The 26,162-nt window shown below is 57.8% G+C and overlaps 2 protein-coding genes across 2 annotated transcripts in view; one reads left to right on the forward strand and one right to left on the reverse strand.

The window, feature by feature from the left end:
• RPL3 (ribosomal protein L3) overlaps positions 1–26,162 on the reverse strand; it is a gene marked incomplete at its 5' end in the record, with an annotated part of 98,990 nt that overhangs the window by 57,929 nt on the left and 14,899 nt on the right. The gene's annotated exons all lie outside the window — the stretch shown is intronic.
• Positions 3,895–24,828, forward strand: TAB1 (TGF-beta activated kinase 1 (MAP3K7) binding protein 1). The gene is made up of 11 exons (XM_084880017.1): positions 3,895–4,014; positions 12,377–12,513; positions 13,092–13,245; positions 14,403–14,489; positions 14,912–15,050; positions 16,224–16,337; positions 16,904–17,015; positions 18,011–18,155; positions 20,345–20,567; positions 21,563–21,725; positions 23,222–24,828. The coding sequence occupies exons 1-11, from the start codon at positions 3,982–3,984 to the stop codon at positions 23,427–23,429; spliced, it is 1,515 nt and encodes a 504-aa protein (XP_084736143.1). The 5' UTR covers positions 3,895–3,981; the 3' UTR covers positions 23,430–24,828.

Consider the following 26,162-nt stretch of genomic DNA (forward strand, 5'->3'; position numbering starts at 1 on the left):
CTCCCCGAGGGCAGAGACTGTGTTCACATTTCTATTTTAATTTTTTATTATGAAAAACTTCAAACATATACATAGAGAGAAGGGCACCATGTAACCCCATACACCCACCACCTTCCTCCCCAGCCCCCCATTACAGATTTTGTCTCATTGGTTCCATCTCTCCCCTTTTTAGTTCTTTCTTTGCTAAAGCATTGGAAAGGAAGTCATTTCCCCCTATGTATTTCATCGTGTTTCTCTAAGAAATTCAGTAAGTTTTTTTGTTTTGTTTTGAATATATACTTTATTTATTTTTTACAGAGAGGAAGAGGGATAGAGAGTTAGAAACATCAATGAGAGAGAAACATGGATCAGCTGCCTCCTGCACACCCCCTACTGGGGATGTGCCCGCAACCAAGGTACATGCCCTTGACTGGAATTGAACCTGGGACCCTTGAGTCCTACAGGCCGACGCTCAATCCACTGAGCCAAACCGGTCAGGGCAGTAAGCAGTTTTTAAAGCATGAATCACTGTGTGTTCAGAGCTATTTATAATAGCCCCAACTGGAAACAAGCTTGTTAGCTAACATGTGAGAATGAGGATGTACCCGGTCAAAGGACAATGCCACACCCATTAGAGAATCAACGTGAACACCACACAGCCACGTGGCCAAATGCTTGTGGCCAAGAAACACACAGAAAGGCAAAGAGCCGGCCCACGGTGTTCTCTGCGCCCTCACTGGTTGCCACAGCCCTGCCTGGCTTTCTGGCCAGAGAGGAGGAAGGCGAGGGTTAGGATAGTGGGTGACGGGCGAATGCGTTATTCTCCCTTCAGAGTATTCTTCCCTTATCTCTCGAAGCTGTTGGTAGCTACCCAGAGTTGCCGCAGCGGCTGTGAGGCCGAACAAAGGCCTGAAGGAATGTGCTGGCTCGGTGGGGGCGCTGGCGGGAGGCACCGGGAGCCTGGCTGCAGCTCCCAGAGGTGGCTGACGCAGCCTGGCTCTACAGGGGCCTGCGGTTGGGAAAGGCGCGGTACAGTGGCAGGCCGTTATCTGATGCTCCCGGCCTGGGTGCGCCTCACACATGTGGGCGCCTGTGATAGGGCCCGGAGCTCCCTCAGGCTCCACACAGTGACCTTTTCAAGGTCAATGGTTGTGGTGTCTTCATCCCCCTGCAGGAGCTGGTCTTGGATTGATTACAAACCCGTGTGACCCATGGGCTAATCCTGGGAAAGCAGGACCCACTTCCCAGCTTGTTTCCCAGGCGCCTATTCCCCGAGGAGGAGGGGGCCTGTCCACAGCAGTTCCTCGTATGCACCCCCATCTCCTGGGAGCTCAGTGCCCTGCAAACAGGAGGCGCCAACTCAGTGCTTGTTCTCCCGAGTGCCAGACTGAGCCCAGTGTCTTCTTACTACCTTGAAAATGAGACCTGAGTCCTAGCTAGTTTGGCTCAGTGGATAGAGTGTTGGCCTGCAGACTGAGGGTCCCGGGTTCAATTCCAGTCAAGGGCACATACCTCGGTGGCAGGCTCCATCCCTGGCCCTGGTTGGGGTGTGGGGAAAACAACCCATCGATGTGTCTCGCTCACATTGGTATTTGTCTCTGTCCCTCCCTGCCCCCTTCCTCTCTCTAAAAACCAATGGAAAATATCCTCAGATGAGGATTAACAACAAACAAACAAAAAGAAGAAGGAAATGAAAATGAGACCTGAGAAATTTTGGAAGGAGGACCAGCCTTAGTGCACTGTTTAGGGGATCAGGTATGGGAAGGGGGTGTGTGTGTCTTGAAGCCCCGAGTTGAAGTCCCAGCTCCCCTCTCAAGTCACTTGGGGACCTTGCAACTGACCTCATCTACCAACATGTCCATTCACCAGCTCCGCCTGACTCTCAACCCGACGCCACACACGTTCGCTGAGCAGCTTCGCTGGACTGTGAGGACCAGAGCTGAAAGCCACAGTCCCTGCCCTCGGGGAGGGCACCGCTCATAACGATAGCGTACCAGGGGCCCGGTGTGTGAACATTCGTGCAAGAGTAGGCCTTCCTCCCCGGCTGCCGCAGCGGCTTCCTTCTGGCACCTGGGACCCAGGCTTCCCTCCTCCGCTGCCCGCAGGGAGGAATTCCTGGGAACCAAGAGGAATTTCTGGGAAGGTGTTCATTGGCTAAGAGCCTTGGAGATGGAGTAGAAATTCACCAGGCAGTCAAGTGCGGGAAGAACAGGAACAAAGACAGAGGCGGGAACTGGCTGTTTGGGAAACCTAGGGCTGAGGGTGAAGCGGCTGGAGGGGCGGCTTTCCTTCAGGGCTGCCAGGAGGGGCCTGGGAGTGTCAGCTCAGGGGCTGTTACCTACGAGACAGAAAACCCTCTGACACCACGTGTGTGGTTCCTACAGCAGGCAGCCCTCCAGGTCTCTGCAGACACCTACCTACATCCTTTTAACACCATCTCCCAAGCGTTAGTCCAGACCCCACCGGTGAAGGGCGGATGCCCCTCTCTGCAGACACCAGTCACAGGTCGTGGATCCCCAGGTTACCCACCCTCTGTTCAATTTGGCTACAAATCAGGGGCTCCCACGACCCCCTCCTCGGATCCTATAATCTATAATAATAAAAAGGTAACATGCTAATTAGACAGGACATCTTCCAGATGTCATTCCTGACGGAGCCGGGGCCGGAGGGAAGCCAGCCCGGATCCCGGATGCCTGTGGGAGGCCCAAGGGAAGCAGCCCAGGCTGCGGGTGCCTGGGGGCACAGCAGGAGGGAAGCCTGGGACCCGGTGGCGGAGGGAAGCTGGTGGCCGCAGCAGGGGGGAGGAAGGCCCACTCTTGCACGACTTTTCGTGCATCGGGCCTCTAGGACGCTATAATAGGGAAACACGTTACTCAGGATTGCCTGTTCATTATAAAGGACACACATGAGCAGTGAGATGAAGAGGTCATAGGGTACAAAGCTTCTGTCCCCGAAGAGTGTGGGGTGTGCCAGCCCCCAGGCATGTGGATGCCTTCAAAGCCCCTTCCTTGGGTTTCCTCAGAGGTTCCATTACGTAGGAAGGACTGATTAACCCACTGGCCACCAGTGATTAACTCCAGTCCCAGCTCCTCTCTTCTCCCCACAAGTGGGAGGTGGGGGCTTGAAAGTTCCAACCCTCTAATCACAGGGTTGGCTCCTCGGACAAGCAGCCCCTCCCCCCACCCTGAAGTCATCCGGGGGCTTTCAACCACCAGCCATCTCATTACCATGAAGCGCGGGATGGTGGGAGATGCTTCTAGAATGTGCACGTCCCACACGCTGTCCCTTCCATGAGCCTGTCCTGTCCTCACCTGTCACACCGCACTCCCATGCCACGTCTTCTCTTCCTAACCTTTAGCACCACTTGGAAGACTTATGTGTGCAAGTACTGTCCTCCCCAGTTAAAATGTTAGTTATTTGAGCTGAAACCGGTTTGGCTCAGTAGATAGAGCGTTGGCCTGTGGACTGAAGGGTCCCGGGTTCCATTCCGGTCAAGGGCGTGTACCTTGGTTGCAGGCACATCCCCAGTAGGGGGTGTGCAAGAGGCAGCTGATTGATGTTTCTCTTTCATCGATGTTTCTAACTCTCTGTCCTCTCTTCCTCTGTAAAAAATCAATAAAATATATATTTTTTAAAATGTTAGTTATTTGAGGCCCTGTCTTGCTTGCTGCTTCACCCCTAACGGGCCAGGCATGGTCACCCAATGACTTCTTACTGAGTGAATGAAGAGTTCACCCTCTGCCACCCCCATCGCGTTCCTAAAGAACCTGAATCGGGCGCTTTGGGGCCCCACCTGGAAAACATACCGGGGCCCCAGGAGAAAGTCTTTATCCTCCAGGTGGAAGAGCGCGCCTGCGCACACGCTCCGCCACGGCCTGCCCCGCTTCGGCCAGCGGGTGGCGCTGTGCGCACGCTCCCGGCAGCGCGGTCCTCCGGGCCGCTCTAGCCGCCCTTCTCGCCTGCTCTGGCGGGCGGCGGGCGCGCCCGCGGGGTCCCTCCAAGATGGCGGCGCAGAGGAGGAGCCTGTTGCAGAGTGTGAGGAACCGGCCCGCGCTCCGGGCCGGGGGCTGGGGGTCGGGGGGAGGCTGCGGGGGCGCTGTCTGGTGCAGGCGCGGCTCTGTCCTCGCTCCGGGCCGCCTACCTCTCCCCGGCGGAGGGCGACCGCCGCCTTCCCGGTCCCCGGCCGGCCCGCCCCGTTGACCCGGGCGGGGGCGCGTGCGCACTGCGGGCGGCCGCCCGGGGCTCGGACTCCCGGGCTCGGACTGTCCGAGCGCGGAGGGCACGTGGACGGGGGCAGCTCCGGAGCAGGAAGGGGCCGTGGCGCCCGGCGGCGGGGAGGGCAGGGGTGCCCAGCCTGGCACTGGGCTGCCGTGGGAGGAGGATGACCGTGGCAGCCACTTTGCACCACGGACTGCATCCCAGGCGCGCTGCCAGTGCTTCACGTTTGTAAGTTTAGTTGTCATGACAGCCCCGCGAAATGGGTACTGGGATGGTTCCTGTTGTGCAGAGAGGCATCCTCGGCTCACGGCCACACAGCTGGTGAGCGGCAGAGTTAAAATCAGGCAGCCGTTCCTCTCAACTTCTCTCCTGTGCTAATGGGCAGCCTGGTTTCTGGTCCTGGTTGTAACTCTCTGTGCCTCCATCGGCCTCGGTTTCCTTATCTGCACCGTGAGGGCAGGCAGGGGGAAGGTTTTCTTTCTTTTTTTAAAGTATATTTTATTGATATTTTACAGAGAGGAAGGGAGAGGGATAGAGAGCTAGAAACGTTGATGAGAGAGAAACATCGACCAGCTGCCTTCTGCACATCCCCTACCTGGGATGTGCCTGCAACCAAGGTACATGCCCCTGACCGGAATCGAACCCGGGACCTTCCAGTCCGCAACGCTCTATCCACGGAGCCAAACCGGTTTCGGCAGGGGGAAGGTTTTCTTGAGACTCATCTCTGCCTGCAGTCTGGACCCTCCTGGGTTTGTCGCTGGTGTCTTCCAGCCCCTGCATCCCCCTGACACATGTGCATACAGGTGCACACACGTGTTGGCACCTTGGGCTTATTCTTAACCTGCGAGCAGGTTGCCTTTCCCGTGGGTCCTCCCCAGGCAGAGCAGCCGGTTGTAATTGCCTGCGGGCTTGTCTGCCTCCCGAGTGGGAAAGTGAACTCATGGAAGACGGACCTGTGCTCTGCAAGGAACAGTGTCACTAGTGCCCACCACCACTAGGTGCCAGGCATTCCGTAAATGTTTGTAAGATAACGAGTGGAGTGTGTGTAGCCAGATCCAGTGCTCACCAGTGGCCCTCCTACCCTTGAGGGTCTTGAAGCATCAGAATTGGGGAGAGTGTGTGTGTGAGTGTGTGTCTGTGTGTGTGTGTCTGTGTGTATGTGTGTGAGAGAGAGAGAGAGAGAGAGCGCGAGCTTTACTGCTGCATATTAATGACAGGCTTTGTGTAGACTCTGAAATTCCTCTCCCAGGACAGCAACTCCACACCTTTGGCTGCCCCCCCCCCCCCTACTATTACTTGGCAGGTCAGCCTTGTCGTTGAGCTGGGTAGACCTGGCCCTCTGCTGTGTAAGCTCCAGAGGGTGGTGTAAATGTCCCCGGTGTAGTAAACATTTCAGAAACACGGGGTGGAGAGGGGCAGAGGCTGGAAGTGGCCATCGCTGTGGGCTGACTGGCTTGCAGAGGAGACTGGCCGCCAGCTCCCTTCCCTCTGGCTGTGCTGGAGCCCATGGGACGGACTCGGGTTAGAGGGAAGGTGAGCTTTCCTAGCTCCAGAATGTTCCTGGGTGGTGGCAGGATCTTTGAAAGATAGGCGAGTTAGCTTTAAGCACATCGCATCTTAAAGGGACGCCTGATATGTTTGCACAAGTCCCCTCCCTCCCTAACAACGATCAAGACTTTTCTGCTCGCAAGGTGCCTGCGTGTGTGGGTGGTGTGCGGGGCGTGCTGTCCTGCCCTCCGCTGTCCTAAGTCTGGTGAGAGGCGCTCAGACGCCATCATCCGGCTGATGGCTGTGAGTCTGCCAGGCTGGGCCTGGGGTTACAGAGATAACAAAGACATCTGCGCGCCCTCACTGCGTTTGCAGATCGGTTTGAGGAGGAGCCATAGGCCACTAAACAGTGCGCAGGCTGCTCCCGTGTCCGTGTGTTAGAGGCTGTGGATGCCTGTCTGGCCGGGCCGGCGGGGGCCTGCGGGAGGGCGGGAACCGCGCACAGGGAGGGTGTGCTGGGCCAGGTGGAGAGTGCTCGGAGAAATGGCATCCCAAGGAGTCTCCCTTCCTTCCCCAGGCAGTGTGGTGCCTCCACAGGCCTTTGGAAGAAGAGAAGAGCTTTGGAAGATAGCTCGATGTGTTCAAAAGAACTAGCTGCCTGATAGGACAGAGTCTGAGTCTGTATGGCCTTGGGCAAGTGATCTCACATGCCTGATCCTTGGTTTCCCCGACCGAAGAGGACTTCCTTCTAGAAGTTCCGTTGGTAGTGAAGGGATTGCCGTGGTCACACTCCTAGCCCTGCGTGGTCGCTGCAGCGGGAGGTTCCACCTTCAGTTTTGCCGCGAGGGAGTGCCCGCGGCTCATTCCCTCAGTGTCGCCGTGTGGCAGGCACCGGGGAGGGGCAGGGGCACTGCCTTCATGAAACTCACCTTCTCTTCCAGAAGGGAGACGTTAAACAGCGGACAAATACAGGTTACACATGATACAGTGATGTCTGTAACGGACACCGGGTGGTGCTGTGAGGATTCACACACACAACGGTGGAGGGGAGGACCTCAGTGTTTGATGAGCTGAAGTGGGGACACGGGAAGGAGTGTTCCTGCCCGAGGGAGCAGAGATGCCCCCCGGGGGGGCAGCAAGGAGGCCGGTGTGGCTGGAGAGGAGCATGCTGGGGGAGGGAGTAGCAACGGTCCCGGGAGCCTGGTGGGTCCTCAGGTGGACTGTGGACTCTCTTCTAAGTGGGATGTGAAACTCTCGTGTGGTCTCAGGGCAGGATGTGACCTGGTTTGTGATTTGAGTAGCCCTTGAGTAGAAGCCTAGGACCTGCTAAGTGGTTTTCAGTTGTCCAGATGTGAGGTGACAGAGGCTGGGCCAGAGCCATGGCAGAGGAGTGGTGCGAAGAATTGGGTTCTGGCTGTATTTTGGAGGAAGGGCTGACATCATTTGCTGGCAGATTGGGTGTGGGGTGCATGGCAGAGGAAGATGAGTTAAGAAGGGCTACGAGGTTTCAGTTGGAACAGCAGTGGTGCCCTTGCCTGAGGTGGGGCATGCAGGAGTGCATTGGGGTCAGGGAGAAGCAGGTGTGTGATTTTGCCTATACTATTAGGTATTTATTACTTTAAAAAATCAACTTGAAATCAACTTTTTAAAAAACTTAGATATGTCTTGAGCTATCTATACAATCACAGGGGCCAGCTATCTATTTTTCTAAAGTCCATGAAAATATATTGATATATCCATTAAAATAAAAACACCTGTTAGGCCGTCACCTACAGCCATCTCCTATGCCAGCCAGCTGCTCTAGCACAGTGAGTGCTCCACCGCTGTTAGTGGCCCCTTTAAGAGTGTGTTAGGACTGTATTTGTGATGAAAACATAGAGGACCTTTGATGAAAACCCTGGTGAGAGAGGTGGAGGCGCTAGAATGGAGTTGGTCCCAGAGGATCGGGAGGGAAAAGGGGGTCATTCAGAACGATGGAGCTTTCGGGACAGAAAGCACCGCCGCCCCCGCCCCGAGCCATCTTCCCGGGGGCATTAGTCTCCCTCTCTGAGCTTCCTCCTCGCCTCTAAGGAATTCGGGTGCTTTCACCACAAAAACACTCGGCCTTTTCATACTATAATTTGATATTCAAGCTGTGGCCTGAACTCGGAGCTGTGCTTTATCCACGAATGCTGCCTAGGAGTTGGAGATGTCTCTGTGAGGATTGAAGTGGATTTTTTAAATTTATTTTTTTATCGGTTAATTTGAGAGCGAGAGAAAATTTGATTTGTTGTTCCACCAATTTTTGCATCCATTGGTTGGTTGATTATTGCATGTGCCCTGACCAGGGATCGAACCCACAACCTTGGCATATCAGGATGACACTAGCCAACTGAGCCACCTGGCCAGGGCTGTAATGGACTATTTTTATGTCTATTACGTTTGACATGAGGAACTAATTTGTACATCTATTTATACAGGGCATTTATAATGCCCTTAATAGGTTATCTACAATTGGATCACTGTAGAATCTTTTCATACCAAAATATGGATGTTGGAAACTCCTGTTTATACAATCAAGTTAGAATTAGGATAAAAAAACATATATATATATATATTTTTTTTTTTTTTAATTGATTTTTTACAGAGAGGAAGAGAGAGGGATAGAGAGCTAGAAACATAGATGAGAGAGAATCATCGACCAGCTGCCTCCTACACACTCCCTACTGGGGATGTGCCCACAACCAAGGTACATGCCCTTGACCGGAATTGAACCCGGGACCCTTCAGTCTGCAGGCCGACGCTCTATCCACTGAGCCAAACCGGTTTCGGCAGAATTAGGATTTTCGAGACAACATTCTTTCTTACCACACTTCCTGTTACATCTCTTGTGGGAAATTAATTTGTTAACCATCCAAGAGTTAACGTGGTCCGCGCTTGTTGTTGCATTTACTTGGCACCGTGACGAGGCTGTGTGAGCGTGAGATGCCCCTTCTCAGCTTCCCAGTGACTCACGGCTCCCTCGCCAGGTGCAGAAGCGCCACTTGCTGTCGGTGCTGGCAGGCCTGGCATTTGGGGCGTGGGAGAAAGTATGCATCCGAGTGTGTTGGGGTGGAGGGTGGGTGGTTTGTGTGAACAGAAAATCATGACCTTTCCGAAAATTGTTCAGAAATGCGGAGAAGGGAAGCAGGGACATGGGAGCGTGGTGTGCCGTGGCAGAGTCAGCCCTGGCTGCGTGGTGTGAAAAAGCCGTGGAGGCGGACAGAGGTGGGAGGACATGACCACAGCCCCTCGGCCACAGCGGGGGTGTCCGGGCCGCCGAGCTCAGGGAGGACACGTGCTCTCCCACCCCTCTGTGGGCAGAACCTGTCGTTCTCCGGCCAGTGGTCACGGAACATTTGGGGCGCTGGGGAGACTGCATTCTATGGAAGGAGTGCTCATACGTGTCTGAGAAGGTGACCATATATCATTGGATCTAAGATGTCATTAATTGTGAGGACACGTCATTGTTTTACATACCACCTAGAAAGAAAACACACTGCTAAATAACTAACACCAACTTCAGCGTTCAATACTAAATGTTAAAAATATATGTATTTGACCCAGCCAGTGTGGCTCAGTGGTTGAGCATCCATCTATGAACCACCAGGACACAGTTCGATTCCCAGTCAGAGCACATGCCTGGGTTGCGGGCTCAATCCCCAGTGTGGGGCATGCGGGAGGAAGCCAACCAATGATTCTCTCTTATCATTGATGTTTCTATCTCTCCCCCTCTCCCTTTCTCTCTGAAATCAATAAAAAATTATTTTTTAAAAACACTATATATTAAAAAAAAAAAAGAAAGAAAGAAAGAAAACATACGTATTTGCATCAGTGAAATAAGGTAGCTAATCAGCAGTACCAGGCTAGCGCGTGAGAGTTGCTACAAAGCCCAGTGGTGACGTGAGGTGCCCGAAATGCACGATGAGGCCACAGGGACGGATTCCTCAGGAAAGGGGGGGCCCCCCGTGGCCCTGGTCAGCATTTTCCCAGAGTCCGGGACACATCCATTGAGGTGGGTTGGTGTAAAACTCATCGTTGCCTATTGAGGAGGCATTTGCTTGTCAGTTCTCTTTAAACTCTGAACATACCAAGAGAAAGACTTGATTTGCTCTTAGCATGTCCTTACACCTTTCTGGTTCTTGGTCATCTCTCTTCTCTGTTAACAGGGAGAACAGGGGTCAGGTAACCGGCAATAGGTTCAGCTAGCGTTTAACAGCCTTGTTTTGTTTTCATTTTTTTTTATTATTTTCAAGATATGGCAAGTAACACTGGTTTTCCACTTAAAATCCTAAAAAAATTTACATTCTAAATGAAGTCATTAGAGTAAGAGAAAATGGCAGTTTAAAGAAAAAATAGGAAGAGGGTAATTTCTTGAAGATGTTGAAGTTTGGGAAACACGGGCCTCTGGGTTCGAGCAGGGCCTTTGCAGGTGGATAGGGCCTGGAAGACAGAAGAGAGGAGGGCGGCCTTGCCTCACCATGGATACTTCTTAACATGCTCTTTGGGTAATTTTTATTTTATTTTTTTAATATGTTTTTTATTGACTTTAGAGAGGAAAGGAGAGGGATAGCACGATAGAAACATCAGTTGGCCGCCTTCTGCATGCCTCCGCACCGGGGATCAGGCCTGCCCCCAGGCAGGTGCCCTGACCCAGGTCAGTGGGTGCTAGAGGTCTGGGGAGGGCACGGCAGGCTGCCAAGGGGCAAGACCAGGGAGTGTTTGGGATCATGGGGCTGTTCTGTGTCTCCCTGTGGTGGCGGTCACAGAAATCTCCGCGCATGTTAAATTCACAGACCTGTGCATCCAAAGCAGTCCATCTTACCGTATGTCAGTTTAAAAATAAAAGCCAACTCCCACACTCCATAGAAGCAGCTCCAGCGGGCAAGGCACAGAATTGAAGCGCCAGAATAAATGCAGCGTTAAAGCAATTAAAATGGAATGAAAGCGTGAAAGCCATAAAGTCACTTCCTGTCAATATGTAAATACACAGAAGATGAAACTTGCCACAAAAGCTAACCACAGGCTTTTTATACGTTTGATTGCCAAAGCCTGTTGAAGTAGCTTTCACATCCTTTTTTGAAGATTTACTGTTCACTTGTAAGAAGTTGTGCACAGTGCTTGTGCTTGTTTAAAATTCAGTAAAGCCTCGATCCCACTTTAAAATATATATATATATATATTTCTTACTGATTTCAGAGAGGAAGGGAGAGAGAACCAGAAACATCAGTGATGAGAGAGAATCATTGATTGGCTGGCTCCTGCACGCAACCCAATGACCTCCAGGTTCTTAGGGCAATGTCAACCACTGAGCCACACTGGCCGGGCTCAGTCCCAGTTTTGTTTTCCTTGCAATTGAGCTTGGATTCTCTCACTTGTTTTTGTTAGCTCCGGGTCAGCACAGCGGTCCCGGCAATGCTCTTGGGAAGCAGGCACAGTTCTTAGTGGGGGTCGAGTGGGGGCCCATGCTGGGGCCTTGCATGATCTACTGCCTCAGTGAAAGCCTCCCGACCTGGGAGTCATTTCTGGGGCTTAAAAAAAATGTAGGTGCTCAGAGTGCCCCCTAAGGAGATTTAGGAAATTCAAAATCTGTGTTTGGGCTGGGGCTTGGGTGTGTGTATGGGGGGGTGGGGGGACTCGCGTGTGCACGTGCGCGTACACATGCATGTGAAGCACTGAGATCAGTGGGCTAGAGTGTGTGTGTGTGTGTGTGTGTGTGTGTGTGTGTACACGTGCATGTGAAGCACTGAGCAGCCTGGTTTGAGATCAGCGGGCTAGAATGTGTGTGTGTGTGTGTGTGTGTGTGTGTGTGTGTACACGTGTATGTGAAGCACTGAGCAGCCAGGTTTTGAGATCAATGGGCTAGAATGTGTGTGTGTGTGTGTATACACCTGCATGTGAAGCATTGAGCAGCCTGGTTTGAGATCAGCAGCCTAATTGGGAGTCAGACACAGGCAGGCAGGAGCGAGGGAGTCGGGTGGAAGGAATACAGAAGAAGGCTGTCAGTCAAGTGTGGGAGAGTCTTTCTGAAGGAAGACTTCCTGGAGGTGGTGACTCCTGTGTCAGAGCCCCAAAGGATGCGGAGAGCTGCTCGACAAGGACAAGGGGGGTGTTCACGTGGAGGGAAAGAGTGGGGATGCATGGACATTTGGCACAGGCGGAGAAGGCTGGCAGGGGGCAAATGGGGGAGGAGGGGACCAGGGAGTGGGGGCCCCGATGCCAGGGAGAGGGGCTGTGCTGAGGCTCGCTGGTAAGTCAGTTTCGCAGTGGCCTGGGAGGAGCTGCCTGTGTGCGGGTGCTCTGGGCCCACCGGGAGCAGACCTTCTGGGTCTGAGGGCGGGTCTGCATTTCACCCAGTGCCCAGGGCATTGGAGTCAGAGCCGCCGAAGTATCTTCTATCATCCGTGCTTCGTCACATAGCTCACACCTGCAGCCCACTGCTGAGCCTCGCATCGGAGCGCTGTGCTTTTTCAGGGAATGGTGTGTGGGCCAGCCATGAAAATGCCAGCCCTCCGCAGGTGTCTGTTCCCCCCGAGGTCGTTATTTTCCAGAAGGAAGTAGAGGCCTCTGGGCGGGGTTCGGGCCTGCGGGGCTTTCGTTGGGAAAGAAAAAGGTGAGGTGGGGTCCGCCCTGGAGAAGGTAACACTTCACAACTTCCTGGTGTCCCTCCCAGGAGCAGCAGCCAAGCTGGACAGACGACCTGCCGCTCTGCCACCTCTCCGGGGTGGGCTCGGCCTCCAACCGAAGCTACTCGGCTGATGGCAAGGGCACCGAGAGCCACCCACCGGAGGACAACTGGCTCAAGTTCAGGTGAGTGCGGTGCTCTTCTGGGCACGGCAGACCCTCTGCAGGCGTCTGCTTGGCGACTGTCTTGCATGGGGCTTGCCAGTGAGATGGGCCCATGGAGGTGGCGTGTGCCACTGTCCCTGCCACCTCTGACCTTAGACCGGCCTCGGCTTGCGACAGGGGGGTGGGGAGCATCCCTGAAGGTCATGGCCTGAGTAAAATGATGGTCAAGCCGAAACCGTTTTGGCTCAGTGGATAGAGCGTCGGCCTGCGGGCTGGAAGGTCCCAGGTTCGATTCCCGTCAAGGGCATATACTGTGGTTGCGGGCACGTCCCCGGTGGGGGGTGTGCAGGAGGCAGCTGTTTCTCTCTCATCAACGTTTCTAGCTCTCTAGCTCTCTCACTTCCTCTCTGTAAAAAAATCAATAAAATATATTTTTAAAAAAATGAAGGTCAAAGTGGGGGACCTACGTGGGCACCTGGAGCCACAGCTGCTGTCTCTCTGGTCTCGCCCAGTGTTTGCCCCCCCCCCCCCCCCCCCACGCTGGAACTGGCGCTCCTCTGCGAGCCCCGTTTCCCCCGCCTCTTGCCTCTCTGTCCCAGGAGTGAGAACAACTGCTTCCTGTACGGGGTCTTCAACGGCTACGACGGCAACCGGGTGACCAGCTTCGTGGCCCAGCGCCTGTCCGCCGAGCTCCTGCTGGGCCAGCTCAACGCCGAGCACACGGAGGCCGACGTGCGCCGTGTGCTGCTGCAGGTGCGAGCCCGGCCCGGCCGCCGGTCACGCGTGTCTGTGTGTGTGTGTGTCTGTGTGTGTGTCTGTGTGTGTGTGTCCCCGGCGCGGGGCCCTGCGCGGTGAGGGTAGGTCCTCCTGCCGCCCCTCCTGCAGGGGCCGCTCCGGAGCCTCTCCCGGCGGCGGCAGGGGCTCCCTGTTTCGGGGAGTCCGGGAGCAGGCAGCCATCTCGGTCCTCGCCCACAGCTGCAGGGTTGGCTCCGGAATAGATCGTCTTGGGGAACGGGAAGTAGGGGTGGGACTCTGGGCGAAGGGGTGCAGTGGGGGGGCGTGATTTAGGGTAAGGTGGAAGCAGGACGGTTCTGATTTCTAATGATTTGTCCCGCATCCCGCGGCGTTTTAAAAAAGTCCCGATTTTTTTCGAAAAAAATCGGGACTTTTTTAAAACGTCTCGGGACTCGGGACAAATCGTTAGAAATCGGGACGTCTGGTCACCTTATTTAGGGAGGTTCCTTGCCTTCAGGAGTGGCTCAGGTGCTCAGCCTCCAGTCACTGCCAGCCGCCTGGGCCTCGCCCCCTCCCTTCTGGCTGCTTGGGGATCCCTCCAGCTCTGCAGTGCTTCCGGCTGCTGCTTGGGAGATTGCTTCCGGGCACCTCCTTCTGGAAGCACATCTGGAGGCAGTTAGTGTGGACGCGGAGGATGGCTTCCTGTTCCTCGAAAACAGCGTTCTCAGCCCTTTCCCTGGCTCAGCACCTGAGGCCCAGAGCGCCCTCCAGCCTCGGGGCCTGTGCCGGTGGCTCTGGCTGCCCCAGGAGGGGCAGCAGTATGCCGGCGTTCGGGGCCAGCAGGGTGCGGTCATGACACCGGTTGCCATTGATCTGGACGTGCTCTGAGCCAGGTCCGAGGGCTCAGTCACTCAGAACAACTCTTACCTCTGTCGAGGTGAGGAGACCAAGGAGTCCACTCCCAGGTGGCCTGACGCCAGCCACGCCCGTGCCCTTGACCTCCGTCTTCAGCCTCAGCCTCTGTCGCTCTGCAGTGCACGTGCAGCCCCGACCATGGCGGCCTGCACTCTGTACAGTTTGTCACTCTAGTCCGGGGCGTGGCAGCATCAGCTGGCGGTGCTGTTTGGAACCGGCCGTTGCCCTGACACCTGTCCCTGTCCTCTCTGTGCCTCTAGGCCTTCGACGTGGTGGAGAGGAGCTTCCTGGAGTCCATCGACGATGCTCTGGCCGAGAAGGCGAGCCTGCAGTCCCAGCTGCCAGAGGTACTGCCCTCGCCGCCCCCGAGAAAGGCCCGCCAGGCTGGCTCTGCCAGGAGCACCGATGCACCTGCCACATCACTGGGCCAGAGCAGCACGAGTTAGGGGACAGTTCCTGCGGGGGCATGGGGGCCAGTGGGTGGACCCTCCCAGGGCCTCCTGGGTTGCTGTGGGCAGCTTTCCTCAAGCTGGGCATGGGGCGGGCAGTGAGGGTCAGTCCTGGACTGGAGTCTGCCCATAACCTACCATGCGTATCAGCCACAGCACTCAGCCGGCAGGATGGTGAGGTGGCCTCCGGCTTTCCTAGAGAAGCCCGCCTGGAAGTGCAGCTTCTGTCCCGGCCGGGCCTCCAGCCCCCGCTCTTTAGCGGGGAGGGGAGACGGGCTCTGAGGACCCGGCCTGCTCTGACCCCTCATGGTGGCTTGCAGGGGGTCCCCCAGCACCAGCTGCCGCCTCAGTATCAGAAGATCCTCGAAAGACTCAAGGTGCTGGAGAGGGAGATTTCCGGAGGAGCCATGGCGGTCGTGGCTGTCCTTCTCAACAACAAGCTCTACGTCGCCAACGTCGGTGAGCCGAGCCGCCTGCTGTCCCTGGGGAGGGGGAGGAGGCCAGCGTGGGGGGGTGCGGTCTTCGGGCAGCTGCTTTCCAGACACGTGGGGTCTCCAGCCCGTCTGTCGAGGCCATTGGGTGGGTTTCCCTGTTACTCTGAGTGTTTCTTCTTGCCCGGCCAGTATGGCTCAATGGTTGAGTGTCAGCCCATGAACCAAGAGGTCACTGGTTCGATTCCCAGTCACATGCCCGGGTTGTGGATTTGATCTGCAGTAGGGGTGTGCAGGAGGCAACGGATCGGTGTTTCTCTCTCATTGATGTTTCTCGCTCATCAATGTTTCTAACTCTCTCTCCCTCTCCCTTCCTCTTTCTAAAGTCAATAAAAACATTTTAAAAAATTGATTTGGGTTATCTTCCAAAAAAGAAGAGAGTCTCAGTCCCAGTGAATGGTGTTGGAAGGAGCAGCTGGAAGCGGGCGGCCCAGCTTTCGTCGCCATGTTGTCCCTAACGTGTGGCCTTGGGGAGTCAAGTCCCTGTCTGGGCACCTCAGTGGCTTCCTCTTCTGGAGGGTAGCGAGGAGGGCTGGGGTGGGCTGGAGAGTGCGGTGTCTCAGGGATGTTGTGTAGGATTTGTGGGCAAAGAAGAGGCCATCTGGGACCCTGAGAAGGCCATACCCCAGGGTGCCGATTACTGTGGGGACGCTAGGAGACCCCACTGACAATGTCCCTCTTCTCTTCCTCGTTTCCTTAAGATTTCATTACCTTAGAAATGTTAAAAAACAGAGTGGCTAGCACTTAATGAGCCCCTACGCCTGTCCCCAGCCCGGAGTCCCCTCCTCACGGCCAGTCTCATTCCTCTGCAGCCCTCGGTCCTTGCGTGTTTGTGAAGCAGACACCAGACATCGTGGCCTGGTATCTGTAAATATGTCAGTGTATCTCCCTAGAGTAAAGCTCCTTTATTATAATCATAATCATAGTCATGCTAGGATGGAAAAGTTTAACCTAATTCCTTCATATTGCCAGCTCTTATGACTGCTGGCTCACCCAGGGGTCTGAGCCCATTTTCTTTGCTTGTTTCAAGGATTTCCATTCTCTCTCTCTCTCTCTCTCTCTCCTCTTTTTTTCTCTCTCTCTCTAACGTGGCCCTTTCCTCCCTGTGCTCGTCTGTTCAGCTGCTCACATTCTGCTGCAGGTACGAACCGCGCACTGCTGTGCAAGTCCACGGTGGACGGGCTGCAGGTGACACAGCTGAACGTGGACCACACCACGGAGAACGAGGACGAGCTCTTCCGCCTCTCCCAGCTGGGTGCGTGGGGATGGGCCCCGGCCAGCGCTGGGAGGGCAGCCCGCGGCTCACCCTGGCCCTCTGCGGTGGTCCTGTGGCGAGTACACGGGCTGTGACCAGCCTGCCCGGGGTTGAAGCCCAGCTCTGTTGCTAACTAGTTGGTGATGGTTGGAACTTACTCATTTTCCGGCCCTCAGTTTCCCCATCTGTGTAATGAGATGATAGGCACGCCTGCCTCGGGGTGTGGTGGGATTAAGAGTAACGCATGTAAAATGCTTCCCAGCGCACCTGGCATACGTCTCTGTTATTGGTGGAGACCGAGGCTACAGCAGTCCTGAGGTGCAGCCACTGCCGCAGCCTCCCTCTCCCAGGCGGCTGTGCTGGGCGGTGCTGGATGTGCTGGGCTGTGGAGGAAGCGTCCCAGTGAGGGGTGTTCTGATGGAGATGGGGACTGAGGACACGGGGGCTACTGGATTAGCCGCTCTCCAGGGCTCCTGGTGTGACTCTTTCCTGCTCCCCGGGTGTGTCTGTCCCCTTTCTGTTCCTCGTTATGAACAGTCTGGCTTGTGGTGTTCTCCCCCTGGTAGGTTTGGACGCAGGAAAGATCAAGCAAGTGGGGATCATCTGTGGGCAGGAGAGCACCAGGCGCATTGGAGATTACAAGGTCAAATATGGCTACACTGACATCGACCTGCTCAGGTAGGTGGCCGGCCGCTGTGCTCCCACCCCAGAGGCTCCGGGAACAGAGCCCAAGGACACTCTTCCTCCCAGAGGCTGGTGTGAGGTCAGGGGTCAAAGACCCATCATCAGGAGCAAGAGTTCGAACTCCCTCCTCCCACAGGATTTGGGCCGTTGAGTCTGGAACCTTTTGTCTCTAATTGGTAGGGTTCTGCTGTTTTGTTGAAAAGTACAGATGTGGTTTCAGACAGTTCAAACAGTCCTAAGACACACTGTGCAGAGTGCGTTCTTCTCCTTCTCCCCGGAAGCTGCTGTTTCCTGTGTGCCCTGCCCAGAGTGTGTGTGTGTGTGGGGGGGGGGGGGGTGGGTGGGCGCGGGCATCCTTTTCAAAACATGCACTAAGTGCTGGCGCACCCTTTCCAGCATTCTGCACACTTAGCATTGAGGCTGTGTGTTCCTGGTAATAGCTGCTGGAACTCGGTGCTGCTGTGTCAGCGCTCGCTGCTGGCCCCCATGGAAGGACCCGCGGGGTGTTTCCAGACTCCGCTCTTCCAGATCCTGTTGCCAGAACACCACCTAGTTGCTTGTGTGCAAGCACTCTCGGGCCCTGCTGGTCCATAGTGCGTCAGAGGTGACTCTGTGCGTAGAGTGTTGGTGAGGTCTGAGTCGCCTGACACTTGCTTTGGGGGAGCCCAGGAGGAGTGGGCTTTCAAAAGAGAACCCCACCCTCCCACTGTCCACCCTGCCCCCGGCACTGCCCTGCTCTGTGGGCGGGGGCTGCAGAGTGGGGCTGGGACTGGGCGCCCCGAGCCCAGCCGCCTGCAGCTTTCTGGCCCTCAGAACTTGGTTTTAATAGCTGCGCTCAGAGACAGGTCTGTTTTTCTGGTTTTCCTTTTTTCTCTTCTTGCCAGATGTGTGTTTTATTTTACATTCTGGGGTAGATTCTTCCCCTTAGCAAAATAAATGCCCCGAGGGGGCCATTCCGAGTACAGCTGCCCCTCTGCTCTCTCCCCCAGCACTGCCAAGTCCAAGCCCATCATCGCGGAGCCCGAAATCCACGGCGCGCAGCCCCTGGACGGGGTGACGGGCTTCCTGGTGCTGATGTCCGAGGGGCTGTACAAGGCCCTGGAGGCGGCCCACGGGCCTGGGCAGGCCAACCAGGTGAGCTGGGCCTCCGCAGAGCATGGCTGGCCAGCCTGCAGGTGGCACGCTCCCCTGGGGACCTGGCCAGCCCTCCTGCTCTGATTCTCAAGTGCCATTGCCGGTGTCTTCGCTGGGCTCGGACCTGGGGAAGCAAAAGCCCAGAGCTCCAAGGACACCCATCCCTCCCAAATCCTTCCTCAGCCCTGAGCAAAGCCTGAAGGGAAGTGGGCGAGATGGACGTGAATCTCTTTGGAGAATGTCCGGGAAAGGGCCTGGGCCGAGGAGGAGCGCGAAGTGCGGCCTTGCGCACAGAGCCATGGCCACGTCCGCGCCCCCTCCCCGTCCTCTCCGAGCTGCGGGTGATTCACAGTTCGTTCTCATGTCTGAGACGGGAGGACAGCGCCAGCTTTGTGGGGCTGTGGTAAAGCAGTCGCTTCAGGGATGATTTTGAAGGGAAGCTGCCTCTACCTGACCTTGGATGGCGGGGTTGGTCAGATAAGTTCAGGTCGTGTTTCTCCTTCCATCTGTGAGTCTCGTAGGAAGGTAACTTCTCTGCTTTTTTCCTTTTCTTTATTATTATTATTTTTAGAAAAGCAAGAATTTATTGAGTGCAGTAAAAATATATATTGTACTTAGGCGGGACTGCTTTGGTTCACGGGGAGGTCAGCGAAAAGGGGGCGGTGGAGACAGGTTCAGGGGGTCGGCCCGGGATGAGCTGCCGCTGCTCCCCTTTGCCAATCTCCGGGGCCCCTTAGAGGTTAGGGGATATGTGCCTGTGGGGGCGGGGCGAGGTTAGGGGATATGTGCCTGTGGGGGCGGGGCGAGGTTAGGGGATACGGGCCTGTGGGGGGGCAGGAGCAGGAAGGGAAGGGCATGGGGGTCCCTGGAGGGAGACTGCCTGCCTTGTCCTTTCTAATTAAAAATATGAGGGCAGACGAAACCGGTTTGTCTCAATGGATAGAGGGTCGGCTTGGGGACTGAAGGGTCCCAGGTTCGATTCCGGTCAAGGGCATGTACCTTGGTTTCAGGCATATCCCCAGTAGGGGGTGTGCAAGAGGCAGCTGATCGATGACTCTCTCTCATCGATGTTTCTAACTCTGTATCTCTCTCCCTTCCTCTCTGTACAAAATCAATAAAATATATTAAAAAAAAAAAAAAATGAGGGCAAGTCTTGCATGCCGCTCTCTCCTGGTGCCCGTGTTCAAGGTTTCTCATCTTTCATCTTGTTCCTCTAGCACAGGGGTCCTCAAACTTTTTAAAGTGGGGGCCAGATCACGGTCCCTCAGAGAGCTGGAGGGCCGGACTATATGAACTACTAATCCCTACTCTAACACCTCGGCTGCGCTCACTGCCCAAAAAACCTGGCGGGCCGGATCAGACTCCCCTGGGGGCTGCATGTGGCCCGCGGACCGTAGTTTGAAGACCCCTGCTCTAGCAGCCCTGTACCGGGCAGCAGCTCCCATCACCTCCCTCAGGGAGCTGGGCTGCGGACTCAGGGTCTCGCCTGAGGTGACCTAGGAGGTCAGCGAGGGAGCTGAGCCCAGCCGACTGGCCCAGGTCATTTCCTATTGCCTGCCTCTGCCCCCTACCTCCAGGAGACGGGCCAGCCAGCATGGAGAGGATTTTGTGGTTTTGATCTTACCATCAATGTGATTTTTTTTTCCTTTTCTTTGGTCTTCAAGATAGGAATTGTCCAGTGGCCCCTTACTGGGTTCTAGGATACACTGGTCAGTAGACTTCCCTGCCTTCATTCTGCATCCCCATTTTCTGACAAAATTGGCATAGCATAGCCTAAAATGAGTTTGTTCCAGGAAGAAAAAAAAAGCTTAATAATCACAATTGCTCCTTTGGTTGCAAGTCTCCTGGGTCCCTTAGGGGATACGTGCCTGGTGTGCTGGGCACGCATTTATGCAGGGCTTTCTAGCAATCCCCACACTGCCCTCTCCTCCATTATGTTACTTCCTCCTCGTAGTAACCCAGTGAGGTGGACATTCTCCCTGAGAGAGCACAAGGCCACACCTGTTCTCATGAGAAAGTCCCCGAAGGATTATCCTGAATCCCTTGAAAAGCTCAGATTGCAGGTGTGGCTGGCGGGGACTTCCTTCACCTGCTTAACCAGTGGCCCCTGAGTGTCCTGGTGAGGCCCTGGAGTCACGGCCGCAGTCCCCGGGCCCTGTCCCTCACCCGGCCTGCGCCCTCCTTCCCAGGAAATCGCCGCTATGATCGACACCGAGTTCGCCAAGCAGACCTCCCTGGACGCGGTGGCCCAGGCCGTGGTGGACCGGGTGAAGCGGATCCACGGCGACACCTTCGCCAGCGGCGGCGAGCGTGCCAAGTTCTGCCCGAGGCACGAGGACATGACCCTGCTGGTGAGGAACTTCGGCTACCCGCTGGGCGAGATGAGCCAGCCCGCAGCATCCCCGGCTCCAGGTGAGGGCGGTGCGGGCAGGGAGCCACCTCCGAGGCCCTGGGCGGGGTGGGCTGCAGAGAGGCTGAGGGGCAGGCCTTGCTCCAGGAGCACAGCAGGCAGAGGGGAGGCCTGGCTGTGAGCAGCTTTCACCCGGGCCTCTGAGCTGCCTTTCATTGGTTTCCTTTTCGCCTGTGACCTCCTAGTGACCCGAGAGCAGAGCGCTTCAGACACCAGGCCCGCGACAGGGACGATGGCTCCCCAGCTGAAGGCCTGCTCTGCGCCCGGCACTTGACCCCAATGTTTCCTGTAGTCCTCATTGTCAGCCCTCAAGGAGATAGCACCCCCTTTACAGAAAGGGAGACTGGGGCTCTGGGAGGAAGAGACTTAGGGGAGGCGAGGCTGTGGACAGAGGTCCCGAAGCCTGGCTCCGTTCCTGGGCCGTGTTTGGGGTGAGAGTAACCCACTTTCTACTCTTCGTGTCTTGGAGTCGGATTGCTCAGGAGGCCAGGCACTCGTTCTTTCTGCACCTCCTCCCGCGCTGCTCAGGGTGCAGACTGACGGCTCCTTCTTTTTTCAAACAAGCTTAGCGCTCAGGCATGCGCAGATGGGTTTGCTCTCCAGAGGACCAAGGTTACTGGAGTTTCTCTAGCTTGCTGTTATTGCAACCATATTTTTGTTGGGCCAGCCTCAACTAGGAGCACGCTTATCCCCTCGGATTAGAGCATCGTTGCGGGAGGCCAGGCAGTAACCCTTTCATCAAGCAGCTCCGCACTTGATCCTCCTCTGCTTTGAGCGCAGGAGCTGCTGAGCGCCAGCCCCCGCCTGGCCGGCAGGCTTTGCCCCAGACTCCCCTTCTCTGTCCCGAGGGGCAGAGGGCCAAGCTGCAGCTCAGGGAGCCGGGCCGGGTCGCCACCTTCTCCTCTCAGCCCTCAGACAGCATTCCCGTCAGGTCCTGGGGTGGCCTGTGCCCCCCTCCCGGCGCTCCCTGAGGCCCACCCCTCTCTCCCTTCCACAGCCGCAGGAGGACGTGTGTACCCCGTGTCCGTGCCTTACTCCAGCGCCCAGAGCACCAGCAAGACCAGCGTGACCCTCTCCCTCGTCATGCCCTCGCAGGGCCAGCTGGTGAATGGGGCCCACAGCGCTTCCACCCTGGACGAAGCCACTCCCACCCTCACCAAGTAAGCCTCACCCTCTGCTCTCAGGCCTGCCTCCTGGGTCAGCCCTGGGCTCTGACAGGAATGCAGGGGCCAGGTCCTAGCTAAGTGTTCCTGGGTGCGGTGCCCCCCCGTCTTGCACTTCTCACAGGCCCGCCTCCCTTCCTGGGAGTTGTTTTTAGGCGCTGAGGTCGGAAGAGGCAGAGCTGCAGGTTCCAGCCGCTCACTGAAGGGGGACCTGGGAGGGGGCCGGTGCCCTGGGCGGAGTGGCCGAAGGGACAGGGAACTGAAGTTGACAGCCAGCTGCTCACGTTTCCTGTGGGTCCGAGTTTTCATTGAACGGGAAGGTCCTCTTGGCCTCTTCTCGGCCCTGAAGGGTGGGAGGTAGGGTGGCATCGCGCTTGGGCCCCTGCGTGGCCGGCACTGGCTTGTCAGAGCCTCGCTCTGAAATGTCTGCGCAGCTTTGAAGGGAGTTCTCTAGTCTGCGGGGGGAGGGGCAGAGGCCGCAGGAGGTCTGGAGCCTGAGGCGGGTGGGCAGGCCACCTCCTTACTGCGGACCTGCCATAGGTCTGGTGTCCACCCACCCCCTCACTTCTGAGGAATGCTGGCCCCCTCCCCTCCCGCCCACCAGGCGGCGGCTCTGGTTTCCACATTCCGCTGGCTCCGAATAATGGAGCGGCCACACCCAGCTCAGAGGAAGTGGCCAATGGGAAGGGCCGTCAGGAAGGGAGTGGCGCTGCTTCCCTCTGCCTAGAGGGGGCTTCCCCTCCCCCTGCCCCCATGCCGCTGCCACCGCCCACAGAGGCTGGGGGGGCCTGGCCAGCAGCCAGTGATGGGCATCCTGAGTGCAGATGGGGAGAGGAAGCCACTAGCTGTGCCCACCAAGGCAGATCGTGGCAGCAGAGGTCCCAGGTCAGGCAGGAGAACCAGCTGTCCTGCACCCTAACTCCCTGCGGGCTCCTAAACAGCCCCTTCCCTCCCTTTTGCATCTGAGCATTAGGTGGGCCCCACCCTGGGCCGGCCTGGTGCTGGGTGCTGGGCAGAGCTAAGGATTTGCAGAACGGTGGTGGGCCAGCAGGTGACTTCCAGCGGTTACGTGCTCTGTGACAGAGGGTGGGTGCCCGGGAGCTCTGAGGACATGGGGTCCCGTCTCCCCGCTGGTGAAGGGGAAGACAGGGAGGGAGGGAGGGGGCTTTCTGGGAGAAAAGTCCTTGCTGGCCTTTGGGTTTTGGGGTTTGCGTCAGGGTGGATCCGGAGCGAGTGGAGTGCATGACCTCCAGCTCATTGCTGTGTGCAGTGGTCACTGAGCACTGGAACGGGGCGACCCGTTTAGTTCGAGTCCATTTAAAAAGCCACTTGTAGTCAGAGCTTGAAAAGCCCATTTGACTTTCCATCTCCCAGAGACCACGTGGTCGGGCTGGCTCTTGGGTCGCCGTTGTTAGAGGCCTGTGGCCTGAGGCAGGGCCTCGCTGTCCCGGCCTGGGAGCCAAGGCCGCTGACTGACTCCGTTGTCCCTGCAGCCAGAGCCCGACCCTGACCCTGCAGTCCACCAACACGCACACCCAGAGCAGCAGCTCCAGCTCGGACGGGGGCCTCTTCCGCTCGCGGCCCGCCCACTCGCTCCCGCCCGGCGAGGACGGCCGCGTGGAGCCCTACGTGGACTTCGCCGAGTTCTACCGCCTCTGGAGCGTGGACCACGGCGAGCAGAGCGTGATGACGGCGCCGTAGCCTCGGCGCGGAGGGCAGTCTGAGCAGGACCTCCGTGAGGCCCGGGGCCGCCGCTGGCAGGAGGGGCCTTGCCCGCCGCTGCCTGTGCCGCGGGGGCCAGCGGGGCCAGTCCCCAGCCTGACGGTCCTCTGCCCCGGTGGACAGAGGCCCTCAGCGGCCAGTGCCGACGGACCCCTCGGTGTGCCGCGGCACTGCACGGGGCCGGAGGCCACGCCCCAGGCAGCCTCCGCCAGGACCGTGGCATTGCTCAGAACAAGAGGTGCTGGTGCGGGAGCCGGGCTGGCTGGGAGCCCCCGCGGGGCAGGACGTGCCGAGGTTCTCCTGGGGCCCCAGCAGCCACTTTCTCAGGCCACGCCTCCCGCCGCCGCCTCCCGGGAGAGCCGTGGCGGGGACAGTGTCCCCCCCCCAGCGGCGGGTGGTTCGCCCGTTCTTCTCCGGCTCCACAGAAGCCCGTGGACGCCTGCGTCCTTGGAGCCAGCCCCGTCCCTGCCCCTCCCCGGCCCAGCCCGGCCGTGCTCCGTGTGAACGTTCCGGGAGACCAGGAGGCGCTGGGGCCTGGGGGGGCTGCAGCGGGCAGGTCAGCGGGACAGAAACCGGAGGTAACTGGCCCTGGAGTCCTCCAAAGGGCTGGCGTGCTGGCGGGCATCCCCAGAGACGGGCGCGGGCCCAGCGAGGACTGCGGCCTCTCTCAGGCCCTCCCGGAGGGGAGGCCAAACCGGGGCCAGGACTCCACTTCGCTCTTCCCCTCCCGGAGCTGGGAGGCCGGTGAGGAGCCATGAGGACCAGCGGTCGCCACCACCGACCACGTCCCTGTGCTCCGCAGCGATGGACAGACGCATGGAGAGGAGCGTGGGAAGTGGTTCTGAAAGGGAAGTGGGGAGGGCCCAGTGGGCACGCTTTACAGGGCGGGCAGGCGGGCCCAGGCCCTCAGGCCCGAGATGGACCCCTCGGTGCTCGCTGCCCTCGGGGAGGGGACTGCACTCCTGTGTCCACGGAGAAGCAAGCCCAGGGACCCACAGCGTGCCTGTCACGTGTCTGCGGTGGAGCAGAAGTCACCTGCCAGTCCCCGGGCCCGTGGATCCCGCCCCAGCCCCGCAGCGCCTGGCACCGTGTGTGGCCTCCATGCACTTGGACTCAGAAAGGTCGAAGGCCGACAACTCGGCCCTGCTGGGTCTGTGGTCCCGGACTGTGGGTCCGAGGGAAGCAGAGGGGGTGCCTCTGGGCGGAGTGCCCACCCCACCACGAAGCCGCCTCTCCTCAGGCGGACGGACGGTGTAACGTCAGTCACAGGCCGGGCGCAGAGGGACTTCTCTTCCAGAACATCTCGGCAATGCTGCTTGGTCTCTAGAAATAGAATCCCTTTGCCGCAGCGAGGAAGAATAAATGGTCGTGGTGGGCATGTGCTGTCGCTCCTGTCTCCTGAATTCAGGTGGCCAGGTGGGCGGGTGCCTCCGTCCTCCAGCTCCCAGGCTGAGTGGCAGAGCTGGACCGTGAGCCTGGCCTCTGCCTGGCCCAGGGCTGCCGCCCGCGTGGCCGGGAGAGGGTGGCGGCTCTCCCTGCGGCTGTGGCTACTGTGGGCGCCCTTCCTGTGGTGGGGGTGGGGGGGCTGGTTCTTCCTGCGGTGGGGGTGGGGGGGCTGGTTCTTCCTGCGGTGGGGGTGGGGGGACTGGTTCTTCCTGTGGTGGGGGAAGCAGGGGGCTGGTGGTGTGGCCGCCGGAGCGTCAGGCACCAGGACAGGCGTGCTGGTGGCTGCTCAGGAGTTCTTTGCTTTATTTTGGTTTTGTTTGGGTGGAGGATATTCTATAAATACCAGTCCATAAAGTGCCTCTTCCTGTTTTGGGAGACTTAAGAACTCAGCTCCGCACAACAGCGTCTGCAGCTAACACTGAAACACTGCGCGGCTGGGGGACAAAGCCAAGCTCGGCGTTTGGGTGACGGGCGCCCAGACTCTTCCTGCCCTCCTCCCTCTGCGGGGAAGCAGTTCTGGGGGGGAGGGGCTGCTGGCAGCCTTGGCCTCAGCCGTCCCCAGCGGGTCCTGACCACCTGAGTCTCCGCCTGGCACCCTGAGCGGGAGGCGGTGGGCGGGCCATGTCCCGGGTGAGTGGCGGATTAGTGGCGGGGGCGCAGACATGGGCAGTCCCAGCTCAGAGGCCCTGTCTGGTCCAGTGGGCCGAAGGACCGCTCCCACCTGCTTTGCCCCGGCCGAGCGGGGGTGGAGCACTGCCCTGTCTGTGTCCTGTCCCCCAAGCCTGCCTCCTGAGTGAGGGCCCGAGGGGCGCTGCGTCGGCCTCTGGGTCCCCTTTGGTGGGGTAAGGGGGAGCTTAGTCTGCTCTGAGATTTAAGAAGTGGCAAGGGTCAGGACAAAAACCAAGGCGGCCAGGCGAAGCGGCCCTCGCGTGGGCTAGTCCGGCCCCCCTGACGCTGACACCGAGCCAGGAGCCAGCGGGGCCTCTGCAGCCGTGACCCCCCCCACGGCCAGGTCAGGGACCAGGGAGCGCCCCGCCCACCGCTGTCTGTGCCCACTTGTCCCTGAGGACATCTGGCTCCTCCCGGACAGGGCTCCGTCTCAGGCCTGATTGAGGCCTCGGCCTGGATCCGGCCAGGGGGCCAGGCCTTTGTCCGGGACCCCTTGCCCTACCAGGAGCTCCGTGGATGATGGGGGCCGTCCTCACCAGGGTTTGTGCTGGTGTCTCGGTCCTTGTCTGGGCCTCTGATTCTCACAACCTGGTCCCT

The sequence above is a fragment of the Pipistrellus hanaki genome, assembly GCF_964339955.1.
Source record: "Pipistrellus hanaki genome assembly, chromosome: 3".
Classification (NCBI taxonomy): domain Eukaryota; kingdom Metazoa; phylum Chordata; class Mammalia; order Chiroptera; family Vespertilionidae; genus Pipistrellus; species Pipistrellus hanaki.